We start from the raw sequence: 13,420 nt of genomic DNA, 5'->3' as shown, positions 1-13,420 counted from the left end.
GGTGCCTCATCAAAGGCTGCAATTAACACCCAGTCGTTTAACGCAGAGCCATGGAGACATTCAGCGCCTAGATCGCAACAGTTGAACCTTGCGATCTGGCTCCTGAAGTCCTAGAGTTTGGTTACCTGAACTTGCCTCCTGACTGCATGAATATTATCAAGGAGGCAAGATCACCTACAACCAGAGCATGCTATGCGGCAAAGTGGAAACGATTTGTCATCTATTGCAACAATAATGACGTAAATCCGCTAGATGCATCAACTTAAAACATCATATGTTATCTGTTACATTTACACAGATGCAATCTAGCCAACAGTTCCATACGTATACATTTAGCTGCGGTGGCAGCTTATCTTCAAAACAGGCAGCACCTTTCACTCTTCAGAGTACCTGCTATTAAAGCTTTCATGGAGGGACTCAAGCGAGTGATTCCTCCAAGACACCCACCTTCACCTGTCTGGAACCTAAACGTAGTTCTAACCAGACTGATGAGACCACCTTTTGAACCTCTACACTCGTGTGAAATACAATTCCTAACGTGGAAAGTGGCTTTTTTAGTGGCGCTTACACCCCTTAGAAGAGTTAGTGAGCTGCAAACACTAACTATTTAGGAGCCATTCATCCAAATTCACGCAAATAGGGTAGTGCTACGTACAAACCCAAAATTTATGCCAAAGGTGGTATCCCAGTTTCACATCAATCAAACAATAGAACTGCCAGTGTTCTTCCCAAATCCAGATTCAGTGGCAGAAAGAGCTCTACATACACTGGACGTCAAAAGAGCTCTCTGTACTATACAGACAGGACAAAACATTTCAGGAAAACTAAGCAACTGTTTGTTGCCTTTTCACCACAACATAAAGACAACCCCATTCCCAAATCAGGTATAGCCAGATGGATTGTTGAGTGCATACAGATTTGTTATCAGAAAGCTAAACGCACATTAACAGTTCCCCCAAGAGCGCATTCAACACGCAAGTTAGGGGCATCCATCGCTTTCCTAGGAAACATTCCTCTAGAAGAAATATGTAGAGCAGCCACTTGGTCTACCATACATACATTTACCAAACACTACTGTGTAGATGTACATTCCAAGCAGCAAGCAGCTGTAGGACAAGCTGTTCTCAAGACTCTTTTTCAGACTGCTGCAGCTGGCACGGGCAACCACCGCTAAGGGGGAGACTGCTATCTATTCTATGCACAGATATGAATTCAGCAGCCCACATGCCTCGAACGGAATATGCTACTTACCAGTATGCATCTGTTCTTGGCATGTAGGGCTGCTGACATTCATATCGCCCGCCCTCCTCCCCGGTGCCTGTCGCAGCTTTAGCACTCAGAATTAATCTCTAGCATGGACATCACTTACTGTATCATACTCCATCTCTGCCACAATGGCGAAAAACAATCTGAGGATGGAGGGGATGCCCATGCGCACTGTAGTCCAGGGGAGGAGCCACCTATCTCGTGATACTTCGAAGACTCTTCCAGGACAACAATGTGCAATCATCCGGACCCAACACTAGGCGGCGATCTATGCACAGATATGAATGTCAGCAGCCCTACATGCCAAGAACAGATGCATACTGGTAAGTAGCATATTCCTTGTCCACTACTGTATCCTGAAACACCTGAAACCCTAAACTCTTAGTGTCCAGTGCATCATCTGCTATCTCCTACATCTGCGGTAGTCAGGTCTTACTAACACATCAATATACCTACACTTTTCTGCTGCGGCCTATATACAAAATCGGGAACATTTGGCCCTATTCAGGATTCCAGAAATCGGAGCTTTCATGGGGGGGTCTTAAGCGAGTATACCCCCTAGAATACTCCTGCCCCTGTAAAAAAATTGTTAACCCAATCCTCTGAGACCTCCTGGGGCCACCCTTTGCACTTTCACATTCATGCCCCCCTCTAGTTCCTTTCCTGGTAGGTATCTCTCCTTGTGGCCATTACTTCCCTCAGACGTAAGGGCGAAATGCAGGCGCTCACTATCCAGGTTCATAAAAACAGGATTGTTCTCAGAACCAGTCTCAATTTTTTCCCCAACATGGTCTCCCCTTTTCATCTCAAACTGTAAAGCTCAAATTCTTCTTTTTGCTGCCTGACTTCGTAGTAAGAAGAGCCTCACAACCACTAAACTTCTAAAGAGCGCTTACATTGATAGGACTAGTCCTTCATAAGTCTAATCAGCCTTTTGTCGCCTTCACAAAGGCTCACAGAGGCCACCTATCTCTAAAGCTGCACAGCCTGATGGAGTAAGTGCGTACTCATTTTGGTATTCACAGAAGGCACTTTCATCAATGAGTAAGTGCCTTCTGTGAATACCAAAATGAGTAAGTGCCTTCTGTGAATACCAAAATGAGTAAATGGTAGTAAGTTTAGGAATTTGTCTTAAGTTAGTTCTGTGAATCGTGCTCACAATGTTTAGCGAAGCAAGGCTTGGCTTTTCCACTGAGCCACGGTACCCCTAGCACCCAGAGACCCCTAGGGGTTCCAGTGCCGCGCTATACAAATGCTGATTTATCGATTGATTAAAAAGGTTACTTATCCTGTAAGTATCTGTACGTAGCATGTACTGTAATGGTCTTCAGTGGCAACAACCTAAAAAATATGTTTTTGTGTTGCTTATATATTAACTGTTTCTCTCTCACAGAGATGTACTTTTGACATGTCTGTTTCTGAGCGAATTCGAATTAATTTTTTTAATTTTTGTTACTCCACCATTTTTAGACATGGTTCAAAGAAACCTTCATTACAAAACTGAACGAGATGTTTGCAGGAGACCAAAATTTGTTTCTCAAGAGGAAGTAGAAAAAATTAAAACTAAGTAAGTCTTCCCTTCTTTGCTTATGAAGAATACATTCTAGAATACTAACAATGTATATTGAAAAGAAATATCATGTAAATAATCTAATAGAACACTTCACAACCTAGTTGTATGAAACAGCTTTTTACAATGTTGATGAAAATCAAAGTTTGAAGGGCATATAGTTCATGGTTAACCTAATCCTCCATTCCGTCCAAATGTTGTTGACTAGCAAAACCAATATTGTTTTCTATGTCAGTCAAGTGGAAATGCAAAACCTTTTTAACAGGATCTTAACTTGTAGTTTGTACAAATGGGGTGAATCTATGCAACTGCTGCAGAGAAAGACTCTCGAATTAAGATGTGTTGAAGGGAGTGTATTGAATAATTCCCCACCAGACTTCCATAACTGCTGGCAATTGACCCATTATCGTTAATAGAGAGAAGACCAAGTGAAAGCTTATCTAATCATGCCAGTTTTATTATCTAACAGAACAGATAATGCCATAATATTTTTCATTGAATATTTTAGAACATTAGTAAGTAAGCCAGTAATCAGCCATGTTAACTCTCAGTATTTTACATTTGTTTGTATTCAGGATCCATGAAAAACTAAATTTAAAGGTGAGATTGTCAGGGTGTAATAGCTTCATTACTGATGACTTTAGATTATTCTGCATCATGGACACAGCAACATTAGAACTCATCGACTATTCCCTCCTGACCACAGATGATGGCAATCCATGCATCCTGAAGTTGCTGGACCTCTCAGCTACTTTTGACACTATATATCATCCCACCCTCATCCATACTCTGTAGTCTTGCATAAAATTCACTGCAACGTTCTTCATTGGTACTACATATCCAACCGACACCAGTTCATTTACATTGTCACCACGAGGTCCCAGAAGAGTCTTTTCACATGCGGAGTCCACCAGTAATTCATGTGTGTCCCTTACCTTCAGCCTTCTCCTGAACACTCATTCCTTCTGACTTAAAAATCTTCACGTTTCGGCAAACATTTGTGGTCTCAAAATAACCTTCCAAAAGTTTCTGATACAAGGCTGGCTTGCTGAAACAAAAGATGCAGAATCAAAAACTCCAGCGTCGAGATTGCTCTGGTGCGATGCTATGCATGTTATTTTAAGAGTTTATAAGCACACAAATACATAAAAAGCTGTCCTGGCGCTGAGAGAAAAGACAATAAATCAACCTAGACCTACAAAAGCACAAAACTTACAAATGCATAAATCGGCTTGATCCTAACATTCCCATTTGAAAGAAGAATTCTAAACAGGACAACCAAGTTTTTAAAGCCTTTCTAAAATGCAAGTGAATAGTGGTTTTCTGCAGGCTAACGGGCAATGTGTTCCATAACCTCACCGTCCCCACCAAAAATGCCCTACCTCCTAAATGAGCATGTACACATTTCGGACTGCGAGGAAAAAGGTGTTCATTGGGCAAAAGGACCTCTTTGGATAGTACATCGTATTATGAATAGGGTGGTGTTATACAAAGAGATTTAAAAATAATCATTCTAGCCAGTGGAAGCAAGTGTAGCGCACACAGAGCAGAAAATTAGGCATTCCAGGGCAGGCCCAGGGCTAACTTGGCAACCATATTTTGCAAGTACACTGTAATTTATTCAATACAGCCCGAAGAGCACCCAAGCAAGGGAAATGAAAATAATTAAGCCAACTAAGAATAGTAGCCTGAACTTCTAGCCATCGAGCTACTGATGGCAGTGGCACAATTTTCCTGAGAAACCTCAAGAGGAAAAAGCAGGAAGAGGTCAAGTGATTAGCTTGCTTTATCAGCGTCAAATGTTCGTCCACATAGAATCCCAGATTTTTCATGGACTGAGCTGGGAGAAAGAGATCAGATCCATGAGGAGGCCAGCATGTTGAAGGAAACGATCTAGCCAACCTAAATGGAGCCACCCACAAAACATATCTTCAGATCATTGGAATGGAGCCAAGATGATACAGTCGAAATAAACTGTTAGAATGCTGGCAGATGGTTGTTTAATGTGTCTTCTATCCACGTTACTACCCACTGCTACAACTTCCTTGAGTAAGCCTTGACTGCTCTACTTCACTGCCCCTTGAAAGCAGAGTGCTAACACGTACTTTGTTATCCAAGTACATGTAAGTGTATTGGTAGCCCAGACACAAGTCTTAAACAGTATACCCACAGGGTATAACAACTGACTTGGAAGTACTAACTTGCGACCGACAAGGCCCCAAGAGCTCCAAGTGACAGGCCTTACAAATAGAACTTTTGCAATGTCTGGAAACATTTTCGTTTTAGTGACGGATCTTTATTAGCTCCTACATTTTTAGCAACTTTTCCTTTTGGTGTTGCATGCAGAAGCAGATATTTTATACACGTGAAAGGTTTTGCAAGCTGAAACAATGTTTATATCTTGCATAAAGTGACGGTGACATAAATAAGAGACAACCTATATATGTATTTTACAAAGAAGAAATGTAGTTTAGGAAATTATGGAACTTGATTTTGAAAGTCGTAACTAAGCCTTGTGTTCATTTAAGAATAGCTAATTGATTAAAAAATCCATTTGGTGTAAGCGTGGGGAAAAGTAAGTCTTGCAAACCTTCCCTGGCTAACAAATGAGTTCCATGAGTTTACATATGCATGTTATTCACATTGAAGGCAAATCCGCAAGTATCACTCATGGGAAATGTAGGGAAAGAGGTATGTTCTCTCCATGGTTCATTTATGGGTAAGTTTAGTAGTGCAGATAAGTGTGTGAACCATTACCGAGACAGGGTCTGGGCTCACTGGCAATAAGGACAAGCCTCACAATCAATAGTTACAAACCAACACGAGCACCAATATTGCCAAACTATTTAAACACTGGATCACAACAAATGATCGCTCGACTTACTGAAACCAAACAGTAACTCTCAGGGATTATTTTTACCCGGAATGGATCCAATACTTTTTTTATTTTGCATCAAAAGAACCATATAAATGAGCAGTTTTATCTTTTTGCACAAACAATTTTGACTGAACTTGACATAGAAAAAGACAATTATTAACAACTTCACCAACTCGCATTCAAACACTCATACAGGACAACACATTAATATATATACACACACAAAATTCTAAAGTTATACAAAAATATTTACAATTTCCTGTTATTTGAAAACATAGCATTGGAAAAAATGATTGAAATTTTTGATGTTTGATGATCCAATAAAATATTCCTAATGCTGAGTGGGGTGGTCTACGTGTTTCGATATCCCCTTATTATGGGGAAATCTCATCAGGACCAAGTGCCTGTAAATGAAGGAACAAAAACCAATCAGCCTGAGAAAACCCGTGCCTGTGACAAAACAGTGAAAGGGGGGAACGAGGGGAAGCTAATCCTACCTCTTTGGTGCTCGGTTTTCATGCGTTTAGGAGAAACTGTAACAAAAACAAAGCCTATTTAGCTTCTATGTACACAGGAACTTATACTTAATAAGACGACCGACACATGCGTGAATACTCACATAAATTGCCACATGTTTGGAATTGCCAGGGTTGATGGAAGTAGAAATCTGTAAAAATGGAGCGATTTTGTCAGAGCATTGCGCTTTGGGACGGGCTCTGTAACTATTAGGCGAGGGACTAGAAAGGCACTTACATGGTTCAGGCGAGTGTGGCGGCCGGACTGGGTTTCCGGATTTGACGGTGGTTCTTTCACCTTGAAGTCGCTAAAAGGAAACGGAGATTTGAGTCAGGTCCTTTTATCCGCATAGTCCTTCTCCCATTTACCAGGTGCTAGCGGTGCTGGCGTTTACCTTTAGAATTTGAGAACGCTGAATCAATCAGGGGTCCACACTGCTCGCTCTCTGTCATGGAATGACAGCGCTTGCATCAACTCGTCAGTATTGCTCCTCTCGCGTAAAGGGTTTAAACATACTTCCTGGTTGAGGGAATTCTGGGGGTTGTGGTTCGAATGCCCAGTCGTCATGGAAACCATGTGTTTGGCAAGTTTCAGTGTTAGCGGGATGCAGTTCCAAAGGACTTTGTACAGCCGACCTTCAGGGCTGTCGCGGCGGGGCTGTGAGTGCTCATGAACCATGCTGGATGCAGTATGGCTGGAGTATTTACAAGCGATAAATCTCCGAGAGTTCGTTAAGCCCATCGATTGCCGTATTAAACTTGACAATTAAAAGGGCTTCATGGCGCGATAACTTTTCTTCAATATCGCCGCCTCTGGAGTCTTTTTCGATCTTAGCAATCACTGTCCATTTTAAATCATCTAAGGTATGTCCGTGGTTTTTCCAATGGTTCACCAGTGGGGCGGTAGTTACATTCTTTTTAATCCGTGATTTATGTTGCGTTATTCGGCATCTCACCTCCTGGCTCGTTTTTCCGACATACAATTTGTCGCAGGGACATGTTATGCCATAAATGACATATCTTGATTTACAATTTGTAAATTTCTCGTGTTTCCAAAATTGGTGTTTATGTTGGAACAGATTGCCTTCCTCCGTACTTGCGCAGCAGATGCATGAACCACATTTATGATGGCCCTGAATTGGTGGCAGACCTAACATTGTGCCAATTGTTGATGTTTTCTTTTTCATAGCTGCTCTAACCAAATGGTTGGCTACACTTTGGTCCTTTTTGAAGGCAAAAAGTGGTTTTTCTTTTAGTGACTCGTCAATGTTTTCTACCAGGTGCCAGTTCTGTAAAATGCTTTTCTTCAACAAGTTGGAGTTTGGGCAAAATGTGGATACACAAACTATCCTATTCAGAGTTGGTTTTTCTTTCTTGACTAGAAGAGTGTCTCGTGGGATCCACCAGACTCTCTTCATTGTCCTTTTTAGAAGCTTTTTGGGGTACCCTCTACGAGCTAAATTGTCTGTCAAGTTGTTGGCATGAAACATGTATTCATCTTTAAAATGGCAGTTCCTTTTTATCCGAAGGTACTGCCCGAACGGGAGGTTTTCTTTTAGATTGCGTGGGTGGTTGCTGTTGAAATGTAACGCCTTGTTTCTGTCTGTTTGTTTTTTGAACAGAGTGGTGACCAAACCTTCGTCGGTGGGATACACCTCGACATCGAGGAATGACATCTTCACTTTAGAAAAGTTCATGCTGAACTTTATTTCTTCCGTTCTTGAGTTAAGCCACTCATGGAATTTCTTTAGATCTTCATCATTTCCTTTCCAAGTGAAGAAAATGTCGTCGATATATCGACTCCAGCTGGTGATTTTATCAGCGAATGGGTTCGAATGGTATACAAATCTTTCCTCATACAATGACATAAAAAGTACGGCCAATTCGGGAGCAAAGGGACAACCCATTGCTACTCCGCTTATCTGATAGAAAAAATCTCCGTTAAAGTTGAAATAATTCTTTCTTAAAGCTAATGATAAGTGTGTGAAGGCATTCAAAATGTTTGTGAATGCATGCAAGGTTATTACTCTCTACACGTTTTCCTCTTTTGATTCTATTCCCGTTACTGATTCCTAACCGTGACACTAGGGCCAAGACTACGGAAACGTTGCCGTACTTCACATAAATCCCACAGGTATATTAACATCTCTTCAAATATGCCGATCCTACTTTTGTGAATGAAGTTACATTTTTAGCATGGCAAAAGGTTTGTCAATGAAGGAAAATGTATTTCGAATATTTCTTAAATACTTTTGCTAGTGCTTCGTCACATCAGAACCTAAATGGACCAAATAATTAAGAGGCACATTACCACTTTAGATTAGCTTGCCTTGTTTATTTAGATACAGTATGAGAGACTGACTGATCCACAACAACAATTAATACATCTTTTCTACTAGATTGCAGATTTATGCATTATTGAGAGTACTTCTCCCTCTTCCTCCCTCCTTCTCTGTCTTTCTGTCTCTGAAGTCTGGAGTGGCAGGATGTTTTCAAGAATGCTGTATTCATGGAAAACTATTAGGACTATTGCCTACTATAGAATCAGCTTTTGGTCAGTGTCTGAGAAGAGTTAGGATATTGTTTGTTCATGAAAGTACCAATATGAATATTTTTGCATTTATCTTAAGTTTTGTTTTTTCGCACAGACGGTCAGAACCTCTACAAGAAGGGTCAATCCCATCATATTGGGATAAGTCGGTATTGACAGAGGTGGGATACAAGGTATGTGTAATAAGCTCTTAAAAAACACAGGCAGCGCTTTCCACTTCCAAGATTGTGCTATTTATGCTCATGAATGTTAATGTGTATTGTGTGTTTAGAAAAAGAAACATGAATAGTCTGTATCATAATGAAGACAAAAACAACACAGGCAGAATTTAGCAGTGGTGATTATAAGTTGGACAGCCTGTTAAGCCTAAAGACAGATGAAAGGCCTGTCATATTGAAGTAGAAAACGGACTACTGGATGGTTGTCTACTAAAGCAAAGAAAATATTAGAGAATTGATAGTGTACTGTACTGTCTACTCGTTGAAAAAAGAGTAGAGTGAAGATATGGGGCCTTTTTATGGTCTGGCTTTACAGCCCGGTAGTGAGCATCACTAGAGGGGCTTTGGCTCCGCCCATATGTTGAGAGGCAGGAGTACATGTTTTGATTGGGCAGAAGTTGTGTGCTTCCTCAACAAAGTGCTTACCCTCCATGTTGCTGTGGTTATTTTATGTATTTATCCAGGAGGCTGAGCTTGAACTTTCAGGTTCCACAAATGACATGGTAATGCTGTAAAAGTAGATACCTAGATAATGTGTAGTATTTGTCTTTCTCTGGCAGCAGCAGCTTATATGGGAGGAGGGTAGTCATTAACCTACATGGATATTTAGGTATGGGTTGACAGTGCAACAGTCATTTGACCTTTAAACCTACCTTTTAACTTGCTTTCACTCAAATACATATTCACTCCCATGCTATTTATTTGTTATGGTTGAAATTACCATACAACATTCCTTTAAAGCTAGACCTATGGGCATTGTCAATGCTTCTATAAAATTGTCTATTGACTATGGATTGTGGGGCAACACAATTCAAGACTGCTAGAATATGGAGTAAACTTCTTGCACTTGGGGAAAGAGTAAAGCTATCTCAAGTAAAATACTACATACTGGGGCAGTTGTTAAATGAGAATAGTCTCTCCCTCATTCAGTGCGTCACTCCCCCAACCTGTTAGGAAGTGTTTTTTTCCCAGTCATACAAGTTTAGCGTTCCTTCTCTTACATTTTCCCTATTAAACCACTGTGAAAGTTACTGCTAAATTGGCAACAGTGTTGGCAGACTCTGAAGAGACTCGCAATTTACAAATAGTGTGTAAACTATCCTCCGATGCATCAGAGCATGTTTGAAGTGTTCTGTTAACCACTGATCTGGGTATAATCACACAAAAGATCTGGGTATAATCCATCACCGTTCTTTTAGCCCACTCTGCCACCCCGGTTCAGACATGGCCATATGCAAATCAGTCTGAACTGCCAAGCCATGCCTTCCCTGGACCGGAAACAAGCTTCCTAGGACCGGTTTCTGGCATTTCAGCCGTCTTCAGCCAGGCTTGCTTGAATCCAGTGGCAAAGTGAGCAAGGGACTCACGTCTGAGCATACCCTGCCAACTTATGGCGAACAAAGCGGTACAAAAGGGGGGGAAGCTTGTTTCCGGTTCAGTTAAGGCATGGCTTGGCAGTTCGGGCTGGACTGTTCCCATGAGGCACAGGGTCAGACTGATTTGCATATGGCCATGTCTAAACTGGGGTGGCAGAGTGGGCTAAAGAACGGTGATGGATTAAACCCAGTTCTGTTGACTGGGTGTGAGTGTTTGATTGGTTCAGATGCTCCGTCCATCACCACCCCCTTTTGTACCTTTCTAAACCTGGCATGGAACAAAAATTGCTCATTTCTGGGCTGCCATCTGCATCATAATAAGAGTTATCACTGATTCACCATTCCCACATGACCCCGTGATATGCCTTCTGGCCTGCGTAAATGATATGCCTACTACATGTCGCCGTCTCGCGTCCGTGCTGCTTCTTCTAGCTAAACGAAGGGTGGCGATGCACTGGGGCAGGCGGCCAGCTCCAAATATTCAAGCATGGCTGGGTGATGTAGCTTACAGTCAGGAACAGCTATAAACATTTTGGGAGCTTATGCCATTTTGGGAGCCTAAAGACATATGGGGGCCCTTTACAACCTACCTGCAACTGCGTCCTAAAGCCAAACCTCACACTTAATTACTAGACTCTGCATGTGCACTGCAACTCTGATTGTTTTCCAAACTCCTTGCTACATCTATATGTTCTCACCACCAACGTACAGACTGGGCCAGCCAATATAGTTTGTAGGTCGAGCCTGGGCAGCGTATGGGCATGCTATATTCAGGTATGGACTTGAAGCTCTGCACACTCTATGTCCATATTTTTTATTGCCTTGTGTCACTGTCCTTTGTAAATTGGCTTTTCATTGATCAATAGGCTTAATAGTCCCTCCTTAGTACCTCCTTGTCTTTAAGCCCTCTCAGTGCTGGCTGAAGTCCAGTCGCCCCTTGGCTACTAGTCGCCCAGTATTGTGGTCACAGGCCAGTCCTTGCTGAGTCGATAATTTTTTTCTGAGTGTCCCAGCTGTATTCTAACGACACTCCCAGGTTCAATAAACACTGGTACAAATTTGTGCGTCTGGTCCCTGTCCCTTGTGCTGCATGGCGGTGGTTGGCGGTGGGTCGAAGACTTTGGGCTACCAACTTGCCCCAGCAAGATTCTTTAGCTATTGTGTCCCTGTGCTGCGAACAGGAGGCCACTCATCTGGCTCTTAGAGTCTCTGGGCTTTGGCTGGGTTCTGGCGATGGCTTCTCCTTGGGCAGGACACTTCAGCCACAGACCCTCTTCTTTGCTAGCCACCAGGAGCATACGGTGCAGTCCACTACAGTGCAGCCCCTCTTTGCTGGTTTCACAGGGCAATTCTTCCATGGTCCTTAACCCAGTCCAGTCGAGATCATCGGAGTTTGGGGTGCCAGGCCTGCCCTACTTATGCTCAGAAAATGCCCTCAGTGCAGGATGATGGTAGCCAATGGTAAGACACACAAAAAAGTTTAGATAGGGTCAGAGGCCAGAGTTTAAAGACCAACTGGAATATGCAGCCCCCAACTGACATGTAAACACAAAATATATACCAGCGTCTAGAGATAAGAAAAAGAAAGAATAATTCTTAACAAGATTCAAAAAATGTAATATAACAAAATAACATAAAATTTATGTGTATGGATTCCCATCATTCACCAAGCCTGGTGATTAGCTTCATCATTTGGGTATCCTTTTGTATAGAATGACATTCCTGCTCTAAAGATATCAGAGCTCTCGGATGTCAAAAGGTATGGTTACCAAGATGAGCAAGATAGAGTGTATGGGATCAAGTTTTAGGTGCAGTGCAAAATGTGAAGTGAAAAAATGTAAAATTGATGCGTGAACAGACTGTGAATTTTATTGATGTCTGTCACGATCAAAGGTTAAAAACAGGACTCAAGGACCAGTTTTAACAAATAGCTGTCCTCAACAGAAGTGGTCAACATGTTTCAGCACTCAACGGCAAAAGGTTAAACCATGTGCTTTCATCAGGACCTCTAAAGATAATAAAGCTACTGCTATTACAAAGTTACAAAAAGGATGTAGTGTGAGTCTGACGTCTCACAATCCAGAATTCCTCGTGGATTCAACAATGATCAGAAAAATAAAATGACACAATGCACAAATGAATCTTGAAAAAAGAATATCCTATTAGTTCTCTGATTATGCGTGATGGAAAGTATTGAACCATCACACACACACCCAATCAATGGGGCATAACTCCATCTTACCTTATTAGTATGGAGGACAAAACCTCACCCCACCTGGCAACAGCTCAGGATAAAGGAGGCACCACTCTAAAAGGAAAAGTACACCAAACTCAAATTTCTGTGGTGTAGCATGCCTTAACGTTAAAAACAGAAACAACTGCCACGGGCACGCGACACAACAAACCCGGCAAGTACAGCTACACACTCACTCTCATTAATTGACGTTACTAGTCGTAGTGTATATTGTCCGAATACATTACTTGCCAAAAGGCAAAACAGCCCTAAGCATCAACAGCAATCACCATCATACTCCCAGAGATGTTATTACCCCGCATTAAGTTCGAATCTGATCATGATACATAATCCATCGTATGATGTGCAAACCTGAATACGTGGACATTTTTATACAAACATGAGAGAGAACTACTGATAATATCTGAGCCCATACGACTATTAAACTTGATTAGACCCTGATTAGGTACTGGGTAAGTTGGAATAGGCGCCCAATGGTGGCCTGAGACTGGGAAAACGAACCATAGTAACCACCCATGTCTAACAGGATCGTAAGCGCATAAGAGCACACTCTTACCTCTCCGTCGGTACCTCTGACGGTCTTCAGAGCCGTCGGGGAGGTACCGAACGGGAAGTGGAAGGTTGTTAAATACACCTCTTTCACCCGAGTATCCAGACGCGGTCTTCCGGGTTCCCGGACGAAGTTCTGGAGTTCGCGAGGTCTCACGAGACTACGTCAAGAACTACCGGGTGACCTGGGATATGTAGTCTGCTCCGTTCGCGCTGATACGAAGGGTGTAGACTTAAAAAATA

At 42.0% G+C, this 13,420-nt stretch overlaps 1 protein-coding gene across 1 annotated transcript in view; it reads left to right on the top strand.

The window, feature by feature from the left end:
- The window catches only part of LOC144807632 (protein mono-ADP-ribosyltransferase PARP12-like), a 315,778-nt gene that overhangs the window by 185,306 nt on the left and 117,052 nt on the right, over positions 1 to 13,420 (top strand). Inside the window, exons 8-9 of the mRNA XM_078673255.1 lie at positions 2,737 to 2,833; positions 8,878 to 8,953. Of these exons, the coding sequence (XP_078529381.1) occupies positions 2,737 to 2,833; positions 8,878 to 8,953 (173 nt within the window). The remainder of the gene's footprint in view (positions 1 to 2,736; positions 2,834 to 8,877; positions 8,954 to 13,420) is intronic.

This window comes from Lissotriton helveticus, chromosome 1_1, assembly GCF_964261635.1.
Source record: "Lissotriton helveticus chromosome 1_1, aLisHel1.1, whole genome shotgun sequence".
In the NCBI taxonomy this organism is placed as follows: Eukaryota; Metazoa; Chordata; class Amphibia; order Caudata; family Salamandridae; genus Lissotriton; species Lissotriton helveticus.
Note: the sequence above shows the minus strand (reverse complement) of the source record. Positions and strands in the feature narration are given on the sequence as shown.